The 16,490-nt window shown below is 38.1% G+C and overlaps 1 protein-coding gene across 2 annotated transcripts in view; it reads left to right on the top strand.

Moving 5' to 3' along the window:
- The first annotated feature begins 6,036 nt into the window (after nucleotides 1-6,036).
- GSG1L (GSG1 like) overlaps nucleotides 6,037-16,490 on the top strand; it is a 116,317-nt gene continuing 105,863 nt past the window's right edge. For both annotated transcript variants that reach the window (XM_075179857.1, XM_075179858.1), the window contains exon 1: nucleotides 6,037-6,624. In XM_075179857.1, the coding sequence (XP_075035958.1) occupies nucleotides 6,321-6,624 (304 nt within the window). In that variant the 5' untranslated portion in view covers nucleotides 6,037-6,320. The remainder of the gene's footprint in view (nucleotides 6,625-16,490) is intronic.

Raw genomic sequence — 16,490 nt, forward strand, 5'->3', positions numbered from 1 at the left:
CAGGGAGGTGCTCATATGCTACTCGATGTTTTTCGGAATAGTTACACTTATTAAACAAAATCAGATAGGTTTCTATGAAAGGAATATTGGAGGCATATGTTAGTAGGCAACTAAATAAGTTTGAGCACAGAGGCATAAATCAGTCTCAGATCATGCAAAAGGATTCAAATATTTTTATAGTACAGGACTGGATGATTTTTCCCTGCATTGCCTTAGAGATGACCCATTGTGTATTAAGTCATTTGTCGTATGCTGTCATAAACTTACCTCGTTTATGTCCTCGCTCCAGCGCTGTCCACGCTCTGCAATCTGAAGTGTCACTTCCTGGTATCGGCGGGCACATGATCGCTAAGCTCGGGGCGGGACTTTTGACCTGCTAGTTATTTAAACCTCACTCTAAAACTTGGTGAGTGACAAAGCAAGTTGTATGCTTCCTGGCCCCTGATTCTTTGTGTATCTCTGTGACTTCTCTGCTCTTGATCTGATTCCCGTGCACCAGTTCTGCCTGTTTGACCATTCTGCGTTTGTGTACTGACTCGGCTTGCTGACTATCCACTGCTGTTAACCTGTGTTCCTGACCCGGCTTGTATGACGTTGCTTCTGCCTTCTGCTTGTACCTCTGCCGTCTCTCTGTGTACCAATCCTTGGAATTCCCTTAAGCTGAAACTGCCTGCTGATTCTGTACTGCGCTGCCCGATAGGGTACCAGTTACGATTGTCTGACTCTGTGTTCCTACCTGCTCATCTCATCCGCTAGTGCTAAAATCTAGAAGCAGACCAGAGGACCACGACCTGTGGGCTTCCGGCAGATAAGCCCATCCCACCTTGCGGCGGTTCTTGGTAAACACCGGGGTGTTCATTAGACTCCACACCTCTGGTAGGCCAGTGTCAATCGTGATTAGCACTAAGATCCATCTTAATCCATTACAGTGTGCTCTGACCATGGATCCATAGGACAATCCCTCTTCTAGGGATCTTTTAGAGCATCTGGTAGGAAGAGTGAAGTAGCAAGAAGCCAATCAAGAGCCGCTTCTAAAATTTCTATCGGTTCAGATGGATGCCATCCAGAATACTCTAGCGGCTTCCGGATCATAAGCACCTGTGGTGTCTGACCCTCCTTCTACAGCTGCTGCAACTACCTCCCAGTTGCGTAACCAAACTATGGGTCTGAGGAACATTCCTGGGTTAAAGCCTCTGATCTTCACATTCCCCGTCTTCTCAAACAATTCAATTAGAAATTTCCCAAGAAGCCTTTTTAGGGTGTTTGGAGTCCATCCTTATGGCAGGGGTATTGTGATAAACTTACCCGCTCTCTGCAATCGGAAGTGTAACTTCCGGGTATCGGTGGTCACATTATCGCTAAGCTCGGGATGGGAATTTTGAACTGCTGGTTATTTAAACCGCACTCTGACACTTGTTGAGTGTCAGAGCAACTTCCTGGCTCCTGAATTCTGGTAGATCTCTGTCACTTATCTGTTCTTGATCTGATTCCCGTGTCCCTGTTCTGCCTGTTTGACCATTATAATTCCTCTGCCTGCTGACTCTGTACTGTGCTGCTCGATAGTGTACCAGTTCCGATTGTCTGAATCCGTGTTCCTACCTGCTCATCTCATCCTCTAGTGCTACATTTAGAGTCAGACCAGAGGACCGTGACCTGTGGGCTCCCGACAGCTAATCCCATCCCGCCTTGCAGCAGTTCTTGGTGAATACCGGGGAGCTCGTTAGACTATGCACCTCTGGTAGACCAGTGTCAATCGTGATTAGCACTATGATCCAGCTTAATCCGTTACAGATGCCTATGGAAATGATGGATGGGGGAGCAAGAACCAGAGGTAGAAATAGAGAAGGAGCGGTTGGAGAGGTAGGAAGTGAACCACAATTGTAAAATACCAGAAAGGCCAATGGTGTGGAGTAGGAGAGGGTGATCCACAATGACAAAGGGTGCAGAGAGGTTCAGGATGATAAGCAGGAAAAAATGGCCCCTGGATTTGGCTAAGAGAAGATCACCGATGACTTTGGTCAAGGCATTTTCTTTGGAGTGGAGGGGTCGGAAGCCAGGATCAAACAAGAGTTTTCAGAGAGTTAGCTGCTGAGATGATTGAAGCCTAGTCTCTCAAATATTTGGAGGCAAAAGGGAGAAGAGAAATTTAGAGAGTGAAGTGGAGTCAAGATTGTGTTTTTCAAGAGTGGGTGAAACAAGACCATGTTGAATGGATGAGGGGAAGATTCTAGTGAAGAGGGACAGATTGAAGAGGTAACCAAAGTGGAAGCAGGCAGTGGGAGAGAGGAAACAAAGGAGTTGAGAAGGGATGGGGTTCAGGGGGCAGGTTGAAGGTGGAGAGGATAATATACGAGATAGTACTTTGTCAGCTGTAGTGGGGCAGAAGGAGCACAAGAAGTGGTGTCTTAAGGGAGAGGAGGGTGGAGAAGTAGGGGTGGCAGAATAATGAAGGGATGAGAAGATTTTGTGTCCGATAGCCTCAATTCTGGGTGTGGTTGTAGAGGGAGGCCGCTTGGTTGGGGCAGCCAAGGGTGCATAGAGGGGAGAGGAGTGTTTCAAGTGAAGAGGCAAAAATGGGAGGATCAAGAACATCAAGATTGCTACTAGAAAGGTTAGATTTGGCATGGGGAGGGGTGCAGGAGATGAGGTGAAGGCGAGGAGATGGTGCTCAGAGAGTGAGAAGGGAGAGTTGGAGAAGTCAGAGAGAGCACATTCATAGGAAAAGACAAGGTCAAGTGAGTGATTCAGACAATGGGTGGGCTAAGAAGTCTATTGTGAGACGCTGAAGGATCAAGAAAGGGCAAGAAGTTTGATGGAAGCTGGGTCTGTGGGGTTGTTGATGGGGAAGTCACCTAGGATGATGGAGGGGAGATCTGAAGACAGGTACTGGGGAAGTCAGGCACAAAAATTATCAAGAAATTGAGAGGTGGGACTAGGGGGTGGTAGATGACTGAGATACAGAGATGGATGGGGTAGAAGAAATGGATAGAGTAGACTTTAAAGGAGGAGAATGAAAGGAAGGCAGGAGAGATGACACTAAAGGTATAATTGGGGAATAGGAGAACCCGCAGTCATCAGTTGAGTGAGTGAAAGACAGGCCACCATAGAAGAGAACAGGGGGTGAAGCTGTATCAGTGGAAGAAAGCCAGGTTTGTGTGATGACACGCAGGTTAAGAGAGTCATCCATGAAGACATCATGGATAGAGGGCAGTTTGTAGTGGATGCATCTGGAATTCCAGAGAGCACAGAAAAAAGAGAGAGAGGGAAGTGAAAAGATATGGTGGGGCTTCTGGTGCATGGGGGTGGGTTGGATATGGGACAGAAATGAAGACAGTGGGTGAGGATGGGTATAGGACGAGAGCAAGAAGACATGGTGAAAGACAAATTAAATAAGGAGAGGAAGGATAGAAAGGGAGAGGGTGGACTAGCAAATGAGTGAGCGAAGGGTGCAGTGGTACTACGTAGTGGGAGAAAAGAAAAATAGCAATGTGTAACTAACAGAATGTCTGACTAACGTGTGTGAGACTGATTGATTGACGTGTGTAACTGAATAATGGTGATGATAGAAATATATGTAAAGAGAATCATTTATGAAGTTAAAGCATCTGTGAGGAGAAACATAATTTTGATAAAAACAACCATCTGGCAAAAGAAATAGAGTGAAAAGTGATAATGGATTGATCAAACCCTGGTTCTTGTGAGTAAACCTGATAAACCATCATATCCTTATATTACATAAACATGAAGTGAAATGGAGATATAGAATTAACACCTACATTAATATAAATATTTTTTTCAAAGACTGTAATATGGATACATTCAAAATATCATCTGCATCAGTATGAATGTTATGTCAGAGACTATGATATAGATTCATTCAAGATATCACCTGCAGAATAAATACTTAATAATAGTGATAGTTTATAGTAAATTAGTTTGTAAAGGAAATGTTATAGTTTATTAGAAATAGTTAGCATAATATCAAGTTACATAGATACTATAACATTTAAATATATTAATATATCTATAGTGAGTCTAATACTCAACTTCATAAAAGTGTTTGTGATTTTAATTATTATTTATTCACTAATTGTACATCATCATCTTCTATTTATTTATATAGAGCCACTAATTCTGCAGCGCTGCACAGAGAACTCACTCACATCAGTTCCTGCCCCATTGAAGCATACAGTCTAAATCCCCTAACATACACACAGACCGAGAGAGACTAAGGGCAATTTAATAGCAGCCAATTAATATAACAGTATAGCTTTTGTTTTTTTGGAGTGTGGGAGGAAACCGGAGCACCTGGAGGAAACCCACGCAAACACGGGGAGAACATACAAATTCCACACAGATAAGGCCATGGTCGGGAATCGAACTCATGACCCCAGTGCTGTGAGGCAGAAGCGTTAACCACTAAGCAACCATGCTTCCCACATCTATTTAAAATATACATTTTCAAAGTAAATATTTTTTATTTAAAAGAACAATCTTATTGATGCCATATCGGCCCCTTGGTACTTCAGGGAAAGCTGCCCTAGGCATCATCTCTCAAGAGTGTCAACTGCTCCTTAAAATATATCTGAGTGCTTCATCATTTGGACACCTCAATGGCTGTCCCTGGGACCTTCTCTGCTTGTCATAATCGTATACGATGTTGACCTCCAGATGTGTGCAGCACGGTGGCTAAGTGGTTAGCACTTCTGCCTCACACTACTGGGGTCATGAGTTCAATTCCCGACCATGGCCTTATCTGTGTGGAGTTTGTATGTTCTCCGGGTGCTCCGGTTTCCTCCCACACTCCAAAAACATACTAGTAGGTTAATTGACTGCTATCAAATTGTCCCTGGTGTCTCTCTCTCTGTCTGTCTGTGTGTGTGTGTGTGTGTGTGTGTGTGTGTGTGTGTGTATGTTAGTCAATTTAGACTGTAAGCTTCAATGGGGCAGGGACTGATGTGAACGAGTTCCCTGTACAGCGCTGCGGAATCAGTGGCGCTATATAAATAAATGGTGATGATGATGATGATGATGTGTGAGCTATCCTGTTATGGGTTTTTTTTCTCTTGAATTTCTGGAATTATGTTTGACCTCTTTTAGCTGTTATTTATTTTGCATTACTGTTAGTATAGTACCTCAATTTTTATTCTGCTTTGCACCAGCCTCTGAATCCCGCTCCTTCCCAGTTACCCTTGAAAATCTCTACATTAATGTGGAATCAATTCTGTAGGTTGTTATAATTTGTTCATTGGTTTATTATATCTCCTTGTTATTTTAATAAACATAAAATTTAAAAAAAGAAAAATTTTACCGTATGTAAGAGTTGTGCAAAGTGTGTGGTTACAAGGACGTCCCCAAGTCTCCCCTGGTGGTCATTACATACATATCCATAAATACCCAGACTAAGAAGACCTGGTGAAGGCACTGCTCGTGAGAAGTGATACACCTACAATTATTTTACATGTACACCCCTTAGGAGAAGGAATGGGATGTTACATGAAGAAAAAATATATATATATATATACAGTGCACAAAATCCATATTCCATGTTAATAAAATAAAGATAATAAAATAAAGATGTTCGTCCAACTCTCCAATATGAGATTCTGGGGTACAAAATGTAGAAGGGATACACGTTTGCCTTGAAGTTTATCTTATTTAATCAAATGCGCAATAGCTAGCTAATATGTTTCCTCTAGTTTACAATCAGAGCAGCCAGTTGTATAGTATTGTATGGAGTATTGTATGTATAACAAATATTTATAACAAGCTACAGAATTGTAGTATTAACCAAGCCTATCCTTATTCTGAGCATTTAGTCATTTCATTCTTGATACAATTTCAACCTTTGAATGTTGTTATCAATGCATTTTTATTTATTTTGAATAAGGTAATTTAAGTAGACACAAGCTGTGTTGTATGACTTCATTCATTATTTATATTCTAAATAGGCTACAATGACAATAAAGCGAGCAGCCTGCAGGTGTCTCCCATTGGAGGCTTTCCAATCCCCTCAATATCATGTGCTCATGTTAACAGATTTTAACTCAGCATCCCTGCTTCCTGAGAGGCAGACCACATATGATCTTATCAGCACAGTGTGACATCTTTAGGTAGCTGGAACGCACTACTAGGCATCTTATCTGCAGAATTTTTACAACTACATAACAATGTCATTCTGGTAACTAAATGTTCATTTCATCCTTGTCGCAGCTTAGTTGGAAACTGGATTTGCATATATGTTTGGACTACAGGAAACAGAACTGAAAGGCTCTCAGCATCATTGCTCAAACTGCATGTCATTTGGGCATGGGTGAATTATGAGGAAATCAAAGAGAAGACACAGAGCCCTGCTTGCTGTGTGTTTGAACTTAGTAGCCCTTTTGTTTTCAACTACAGCATTCATTACAACGTACTGGTGTGAGGGGACACAGAGAGTGCCTAAGCCAAACTGTGGAAAAGGCACGAAGACAAACTGTATCAACTACAATGGTGACGAGAGTCACAATGAAAGCAATTCGAATGTGGTTCACTACAGCTGGGAAACAGGAGACGACAGGTTTCTGTTCAGATACTTTCACACAGGGATATGGTACTCGTGTGAGGAAAATATTAATGGATCCGGTAAGTTAATATGAATTAATTTCAAGTTCTGTTTGCTAGTCAATTGCATCTGGATCATATAACAGTGGTTGTTTTTCAATAAAAAATGCAGAATTATTTCACAGTTCTACTAAACATAAGTATTGGAAAGCTGCAAACACATCATTGCTATACTGTGTACATTATATATATGGCATTTCCTAGAAATCTTCAATGAACATTATAAAAAAAACATTACACAGGGGACCTGCAGATTAAAGTAAAGATGAGGAAATATCATTCTGTTTCAAAATGCAAGACTGTACGTTATGCTGGATAATTTTATTTATTTGTGAGAGTAAGACTGCATGATTAGTAATTGCTCAATCATGTCTTTTGGCTGATTAATTAAACTTGTATGTTATTATTTCACTCAAAAATCAGGTTTTTGTTTCATATAAAAATGTTAATCATCACCAATTAAATGAGCTATAAATAATATTTCAGTTACAACGTGAAAGGTCTGCTTAGTGGTAAATGTATCCTGATTTTCCTATTTTTGTTGATTTCAGCTAAATTTCTATAAGAAGCGGAGTACTACATAATGATAATGTCTATAGATGTAATTCAATTACAGTGGCTTGGAGATATAATTCTCATACATGCAGACAGACCAATCTAATTATTCTGTTAAAAAAAAGTTTGCCAATATAAAGTGGTAGATTTCTGCCAGAGAGCTCATCATTGACTTAATAAATCTCAAATGAATTAACTTATTGAAGTTTGCAGACATTTATGTATATTTTATTCGCTACTGTAAGACTGTCATTGGTCTGTGTATTTTAGGGTTTTGAATCATTTTTTAAGTATTCATTTGAATAAATTTCTATACAGAGAATACAAAGGCCATAAATTATAGTTATTTAAATGCATAACTGATATATTTTTAGAGGATGACACTTGACACAAATTTGTTTTGAGTTACCAGTCACTGGATATATGGGGCCTGTAAATATGTAAAGCGTGAGACTGTTTAGTAAATGAGTGTATGACCTGAAGCCGAAGAGACAGCTGGGGCACAGTTTTCTGGCCTGATCTAGAAGGGACAAGAAGGAGAAGATGCACCTGCACCGTACTGCACTGTAGTCCAGCTGGCCCACCTTCATCTGCTCCATGTCCTTGATGGGCTTTTCAAAATCATTAAAACAGATCTGCACACAGATGTCGCAAAGGATATAGGACTGGCACAAGCCAACCCAATGTGTGGCTAAATATGCTCATGCTTACATTCATCAAAGTAACAATACTCACTGCTTGTTTTTTTTCACAGGTGGTAAAAGATATTGATATAGATTATTCTCCCCATATTCAAAAATCCATACGTTTAAGCTACTTCATCAATAAATACATGCTGCCATATGTGAAATAGAGATGGCGTTTTAGCGATCACTGAACCTAAAATATGCCATGGCTTATTTAAAAAAACTATTCTGTGTTCTCTGTTGTGTAAAGGTACCAATAAATCATCATACCATCTTTTTAACCAACTTATTTAAAGCCCCTAATTTTTTTAAAGTAGTACATGAATTATTCACTATATTTGTTCCAATAATAGACATATAGAGCTTGAGTCATTAAGGAGAGCAAAGTAAAAAAAGGAGTAACTTTGCACCGTGGCAAAACCATGTTGCATTCGAAGGGGAGAAAAATGTAAACTTTGGGGACAGATTTATAGTTGGGGTAGGGCATGTCCTAGATTAACTTTAAATTTCAGTGTGAAAATAAAGTTATCAAGTATTTGTGTGCTACATGACACAAAGCAGTATTTTCTTTATGTGCAAAATAATAAACTAATTTACACCCCTTGCATTGTAACATGGTTTGTCCAGGATCAAATTTACTTCTTTTTTGCCTTGCTCTCCTTAATTACTCAGGCCTAGACCTCCAACCTTTGTATCCACAAAACCTCTCCATAATAGCATTTCTCTTTTACTATACTAAATTTCTAGTGGACTGTTCAATCCATTCCAAGTCAACAGCCTATTTCTGCTTTCTTTGTTTTTTAATAATGTGGTGGTACAGAATAATCTATATGCAGTTTGCACAATGACACATGATGTGAATATAACACTAATAATACGCTATTTCCTCTGGAAAGCAAATGACAGATTGTATTTCTATATTTATTTATGTATTTAGCCACTGTATGGATGTAGTGCATGCATGTACAGAATACTTATGCTTCAGTACTAGGGCAGTAGATGTGATGACCATGTTTATAATTGTCATTGGGAAATACAGGCAGCCAAGAAAATGAGAAACACTACATTAGAGTTATTCATCTATAAATAATCATTTAAAGAGTCATTAGTTTGTAAGAAAATTTTGATGCTTGTTACATTTATTTGTGCAGTTTTTGCTAACAAGTGAAAAGTTTCCAAATGTTTCAATGATGTTTTCAGTGCTTGAGTCATCATTAGATTTAAACATAGTCCCTCTAGTATCACTAAAGGATAATTGTACCCAAACTAAAATAAGATCAGTAAAACCTGATTCCAAAACATTATAGGTTTGTGATCTGGCATTCACGCCATCTGGTGGGCCCCTCAAGATCTTGCATACACCTGCAACTGTTCTGCTCTCTCCTTCTGACAATATTTCCCTTCCTGGAAAAAGACCATCTCAGCAGGAGTGAGAACTGTCCCAAAATATATGCTACGTTGTCCTCGCTCTTGCCTGCCCAGTGGATAACGCTCTGTCAGTGTGAGAACATTGTTTAAACAATGGACCCCAGGTAAGTATTCTTATAGGATGAAGTTTTACTTATGATATTCCACCCAAAACCGAATTCTACCTTTTGGTGGGAGTTATCCTTTAACTCTGTTCGGTATTTACTGTTCATATACTGTTTTGTTGTATCTCTACTGGATAAACTTTATTTATTTATATTGTTTTTATGTACAAATATATTTTTCTCAAACAGAAACATGCTACAGAAAATAAGAAACAGAGTAAGAAAAGCACACTTCTGTAGCTTCTGTGAATGCCAAAATATTAAATTGATTTAATAACATCAGGCAATTTAATCTACTACTCTATATATGTTATTTTAAACTTTTACTAAAAAGTTGTTTTATCTTATTGACACCTTTTGTGTTTTTCTACAAAGCCTTTATACCATCTACATATAATTGGTTATTTAGGTTGTCCTAGGACAGTGATGGGCAACCTAAGGCCCCAGCTCCTCTGCCCTTATTTTTTGCTTTATGCCGTGCTGAGCTTATTCTGTGGCCCCAGCTCCAATTCTGATATTAAGGGTAATGTGCAGTTGTTTTGAAGAAAAAAGAAAGAAAGAAATTTGAAATTCTGTGTAGTTGAACATTTCCTTTAAGGACAAATTTGATAAACCAAGTTATTGGTTGCAATTTATAAACATAAGAGCTCATTTAGAGTTGGACTCATATTTTTCCACAAGTTAACCCGTGCATGATACTCATGCATTCTAGTCAAATGAAGCTACTTAAGGTGTTAAAAAGGTTCTTGTCATGCATTTGGGCCATAGCCCAGGCCTCAACCACCAACCACTCCCCACTGTCACCCCCGGCAACCACCAACCACTCCCAACTGTCACTTCTCCTTCAAGAAATATATATATTTTTTTTTAAACTCTTTATAAACACTTTTAACAATTAACAAATTAAATTAACAAATTAAAAACATCTTAGTATACCAAATTTCAGCCCTTTCTGATTTATTTTTTCCTCACACACTAAGAATTTAGTAGGTCAGTGTATAACTCCGCCCAGCAGGTGGCGCTGCAGCTTGGTTTTATTTTTTCCACACACACACAGACAGACTAACACACGCCACTAGACATTTATATTATAGATACTGTTTGCATATGCACAGGGCCAGTGCTGGGATATTCAGTGTTTACTGCATGCACATAAATATATTTTCTTTGTATGTTCAGAGTGTAAATGTGCTCACATCTAAATGAGCCCATAGAATACTGACAGAGAAAAATGTGCCCACTTTTATGCATTATTATCCAATTAATAATTTACTGTTAGGAGATCTATACATGTGTCATATATTTAAATCTCTCACAACTTATAGTATTTTGGGGTCTGTTTATGACTAACCGCAAATTGCTCATGTTAATTATAATTTTTGTATTGCAATTTATTCAAATTGATTAGTCGGGACAACGGCTTCAATAGATTGAAGCCGTTGTTCTAGCGAGTAATCTTTAATAAATTGATCACTTACTAAAAGTTTCTTATGGCCTGGCTGAAATTGCAATGGGATGGGCAAGAAGCCTTCCAAAGAGGGATCCAAAGATCCTTCAACTGTGATGCTCTCCCCACAGGATATAAAGGACAACGCCATCTTTAGTGTGGACGTTATGTGAGTGCTCCATATATTTTTTTTTCCAATACAAGGTTGTCACTGTAGCTATCCACATAAGGGAATATTTTGCATGGTTGCGCACAAAGTGTGCCTATTGGACGGTTTGGGATGTGAATGGATCATAGACTTCCTTTCGGCCTTATGAATGAAGATTGTATGTTAACCTAATACTTATCAGTATAAGGTCAAAGGGATTTCCAGAAAAGGTTGATTACAGATATGCCTTTTGTCTCCTATGTTCATGTGAGTGTAAAATCGCTAGTTACTGCATGAACCTATAGGGGTATATTTACGAAACTGTGAGTTTGAAAAAGTGGAGATGTTGCCTATAGCAACCAATCAGATTCTAGATGTCATTTTGTAGAATGTACTAATTAAAATGTAACTAGAATCTAATTTGTTGCTATAGACAATATCTTCACTTTTTCAACCCAAAGTTTAGTAAATATACCCCATAGTCTAACAGTGTCACACTACTGTTATGCCTTTTTGGTTTTTTTATCAAGGATATGATCAAGGATTTATCTAGACAATTACAGCACACTGTAAGTAGCATTTCATGCTAATTAATCTCCAACTGCATGGCTGTTTTTTCACAATTTAAATAGGTTGATTTAGTATGTGGCAATTTCAAATTTAAACTAAATGTTTTATTAATTCTTGTTTTTATTACTTTTGATATACTTTCTCATAAACAACGTCACTTCTAAGAACATTCATCAAAGAAGTCTTGTGAACTATAAGAAAAACACACATAAGAAAGAGACTTCAAATTATCTTTTTATCACTGGACATTAGTTATTCATTTATGTAGATTATTTTTTTGCATTTTGTAAGGACATTAGCGCCATCACTCTCTTCATTTTGTGTTGCATTAAAGTATGTGCATGTTCACATAATTGTGACATAAAAACGCCTTGCAAGCAGTGTATCTATTGTGGGTACTAGAGGGATTGTGCAATGAAACGCAATGACTATGATGACTTAAGCAGCTCCACACTTCTGATTGGCTGATTGACCTTCCAGCTGATAGTTCTTAAATCATTAGAGTCGCGCATTTAATTTCCATTTGCATTACTGCAGGAAAGAAGATTCCCATTTTATTTTTAAAGGGAAAAACTATAGACATTTGTATTTAGTTTCAATTTTATTTCAATTGTATTTTGTATTTGTATTTGCATTTAATTACTTTTTATATTGAAACTGTGACTTACATTTATTAATAGCAAGACATTTTCTCTCTCTTATTCTCTTGTGTACAAATAATGTGAATTTAGCCTGTACTGCTAACACTGTGAAGCCACATCTCTAAGCTATGTTTACAATGTTGTATGTAAGAATACACAACTGTATGCACAATGTACGTCTGATGCAAATTCTACTTTTTTTAAGCTGGATGCATTATTTTCATGTACATATTTTCTTATGGATTTTTGCATCAGAAATGCATCTATTTGTAAATGAGCCCTTTTATGACTGAATGATAACATTAACCTCACAGATAAGGATAGGCAGAGGCTGCAGTTTCAGACACATAAAGCTTTAGCCACACTAAAGACACACCAGTCATTATTGTCAACTGACTGGTATATCTGTACTGTGTAAAATAAATAAACAAATAAATAAATAACTTAAAAGCCTGACACCACAATTAATAAGCATGACTCCCCATGTTATCGTGTGACTAGTCGAGCCTGGCCTGGTACCACTTTTGCATGAGGACCCCATGCTTTTTGTCACCCTGCTATAGTGGTAACCAACCCAAACTATAGCACTGGTGTTGGTTACTCATTTACGGGGATGGGAGCATGCCATTTATTTATTATATTAAGCCAGTACCGATACGTTCTGATGTTGTTATCAACATCACCATGTATCTTTACACCAATCCATTGAGACGTGCAAAATATATGCCTCCTAAGAAGCAAAAGTAAAAGGCATAACTTGAGATGCATTTAGAATGCATCTCCAGGGGGCATGCTATACTTATGCCTTACCACACTGGACTTGCCCATACATGCCCCAGCCAGACTCTACAGACGTCAGGGTCCATAAATGCAAGGTACATTCTACTCTTAAGTCAGGTACAATTTTTTGAACCAGCAGTAAATCAAGTTTAATAAACACACCGACCAATCAGACTAATGCTTTTTTGAAAAAAATACCTTAGTAACTTTATACTTATCAATGTTTGGTGAAAACGATATATAGGCATTATATGTTCTACTCTAAACTCAGGTGTAAACTTGCAAGTATTGGTTTATGTTTTCTATTTAAGGGAGAGTTGCATATTACTGTCTCTTTGTAATCCATGCATGGAAGTCAAATAACAGTAAATGTTGATAAGAAGCCCCAGGAAGGTAATGGTGGGTATGCAGACAGCCGGGTTATCTGAGAGTTGGGTAGCAGTCATTTCCCTCACATTTATATCACTTGTACTTTAGGCAGCATTTCCCTTTCTTTAACACATCTCCAACATATGTGATGACTGAAGAGAATGTTTTTGTGAAAGTTCTATATATCTTCTATCACATTCACTAACGTGCCTCTTGGTATCTACTGATTCTAAAAGATTTGTAAGAAAAGATACAAAATAATCTTACATTGCTAGGATGACACATGGATGCACAAGTCATCTTTGCATCATACAGAGAGACTCCCCACTTCAGGTGAGATCTGTAGACTATAGACCTATAATGTTCAGTATGCACCATTATTTTGGGAATCTATAGTCCAAACAACCTCATATAGAGAAAAACTTAATAATAACATTCCTATAATCGTAGGCCTGCACATTTGCATTTTACTTTAGGGGGATTATAAACTTATATAAAGTTAATTATCAAAGTGTGAGTAACTCAGAAGAATACTGTTCAGTTGTGTATTGGGAGTATCTGAAATTGAAATCAAATCTGGAGAGGAAGTTCATTCTAAAGCTGATAGATATATTAAAAAATGGTTAGGCTCTCACTGACTGTGAATAGATATGCTCCTGCAATCAGATAGGATTAGAGTGTACTCCTATAAACCCTGTCCTCATTCTAAAGCTGGGTACACACTACAGGGTTTTTATCCAATAATCGGCTCAACCAGCCGACATACGACCACTCGTTCGAAAGTCAGGTCAGTGTGTGTCGTGACACGATGGTCGAATGTCTGCTCAAAAATTAGTATTACACTTAAAAGGTGCTACTGGTTTGTGGCACAACAGTACCAAACAGCATATACATTTCAACAAAAGTATTCTCAAGGTTTTTAATTTATTTCTTGATGTTGGTTATATCTCCTTTCATTTCATTAAACTATTCGTGGAGCTTTAGAATGTTTTTTTCTCCCTCAGAACTTTCATCGGACATGACGATGGTATCTATGAAACAAGAAAATAAAAAATGTTTACCATTAAACTTCTATATCTGTAATAAAGTTAATAAAAGTCTTAATCCAACACCAGAAATATGCTCACTTTTGCACACTGCTCGAGATCAGTTTGTGTTGTGGTCCCTCTGGAACAATATCGGGCTTAACCTCCATAGATTCTGGAAAACAGGCACCATTTTGGTTATTATAACAGTACATGTATGTGCCCAAAGCATTTAGTTGGCTACACATGTTCATTGAAATACCTTCGTGTATAACTTCTTTCAGATCTTGGTATTCAACATATTTTTTTCTTGTTTGATAACAGGTGTTACATTAGTGGCATCAGTGGTATCTAAACTGGCCTACTCACCATTAATTCTTCCTTCTGACAAAAAAAAATCAGGCGTTTGCATTGCTTCATGTGAAACTAGAATGAAATATATAAAGTCCTTCAGACAGGTACACTACACATGCTACTCACTTTGCTCTTTATTTTTAAGGTCCGACCACCTCTTCTGAACTTGGAATTTATTTATTTTCTTTCCAAGTTTTCCTTCAGTAATCGCAGTAGTTTTTGCATTATCACTTCCTTTGTATTATAACCGTTTCTGTTCTTTCGCTTTTGACAGTCGTAGTCGTACTGTTCCAGTACTTTTACCGTCATCTCCACCTCTCTTGGGCTCATTGACTTTGCGCTTTTAACTGCAGTAAATTTTATTTCTTCGTCTTCTTGAACATCTCCATCCCCCCACCTTAACTTTTTCAACATTTTTTGGCCCTACAGAGGTAGCCCTACATGTGTGTAGGGCTACCGCTGAAGATTTGTGGTCGGACACAGTTATTTCCCCATCTAACCACAGACACAAACAATCATACACATTTCACACAGCACAGTTGCAGCATTCTACCATGTGCGAACAAAGCATAATGTCTCAACCGTGTATGACATCCACACCAATAGCATCAGTAAGGATGCCACAGTACGCTGGGGACACATCTGGAATAGACACAAGCAAAATTTTGCACTACCAACAATTATAAACTGTTGCTCTGGTACAAATAATTATTGCTTTGCATGTTACAAGTTAAATGTATTTTTAACATTTTATGTATGGTAATAAACCTGTATTTTTTTTATAATGATTACTATTGCTTTTGACCAACCTTCATATACTGATCACAGAGAACTTTGAAGATAGCATCACAGGTGTCAGGTATTATCATGCCAAGAGCTTGAGGTGAAATAGCTGTGCTGTATTTCAGATCTGCCAGTGTCCTCCCTGTTACCAAAAATCTTAGCTTTGCTACCAGTCTTTTCTCTGGCGGTATGAATCCCCTTAAATGGGTGTTCTCCTTCTGGATGAGAGGGGTTACTAATTGGAGCAGTTCCTGAAAAGTGGCATCATTCATACGAAGAAAATTCTTAAAGTCATCTGGGTTGTTGTCCCGTATCTCCTGTAACAGGGGCATATGAGAGAATCTGTCTCTCCTCTTGAACCAATCTTTGCTCCAACAAGATCTACTCTTTCTCCTTTTTTCTCTTTAGCTCCGTACCTGCAGTCTTCTTGCCACAGCAAGCAGGAAAAGTGCAGTTGCTTTTTCTTCTTCTACTGTATCCATTGACGGTTTAAAAATAGGTATGAATGAAGAGACAGTGTTGCCTTCTCTTTTTATGCGGTTTTGGGTGTTAACTATAGTGAAAACATTGCCCCTATATGCTAATGTCTTTGGTATATCGTTACATGCCCCTCAAATGTTGCTTCAGTGTGTACGAATTTACAATCATTGCTCACGACAAAATGGCTGTAAAAAGTCGCTAACAGGACGGCCACTCTTCCATTTATCATCTAAAACAAGGCTAGTGTGTATGCAGTCCATGGACCGAGCGATCGGACCATCAATCAGATGTAAAATCGATCGACTTAAAAAGTTGGTCTCACAGTGGTCAAACCATTTAAATAGTGTTTATACACACCTCTAAATAGTTAATTTAACCTTTGATGAGTAATGCTAAGAATTGAAAAAGTTTTTAAATGGTCTACAACCCACAATTTCTAGAGTAGACCAGTGTAATATGTACTAGTAATGTTCTTACCGTCTATTGAAATATTTAGAACTTTATCTCATATTTTATT

This window comes from Mixophyes fleayi, chromosome 7 (genome assembly GCF_038048845.1).
Source record: "Mixophyes fleayi isolate aMixFle1 chromosome 7, aMixFle1.hap1, whole genome shotgun sequence".
NCBI classification, from domain to species: Eukaryota; Metazoa; Chordata; class Amphibia; order Anura; family Limnodynastidae; genus Mixophyes; species Mixophyes fleayi.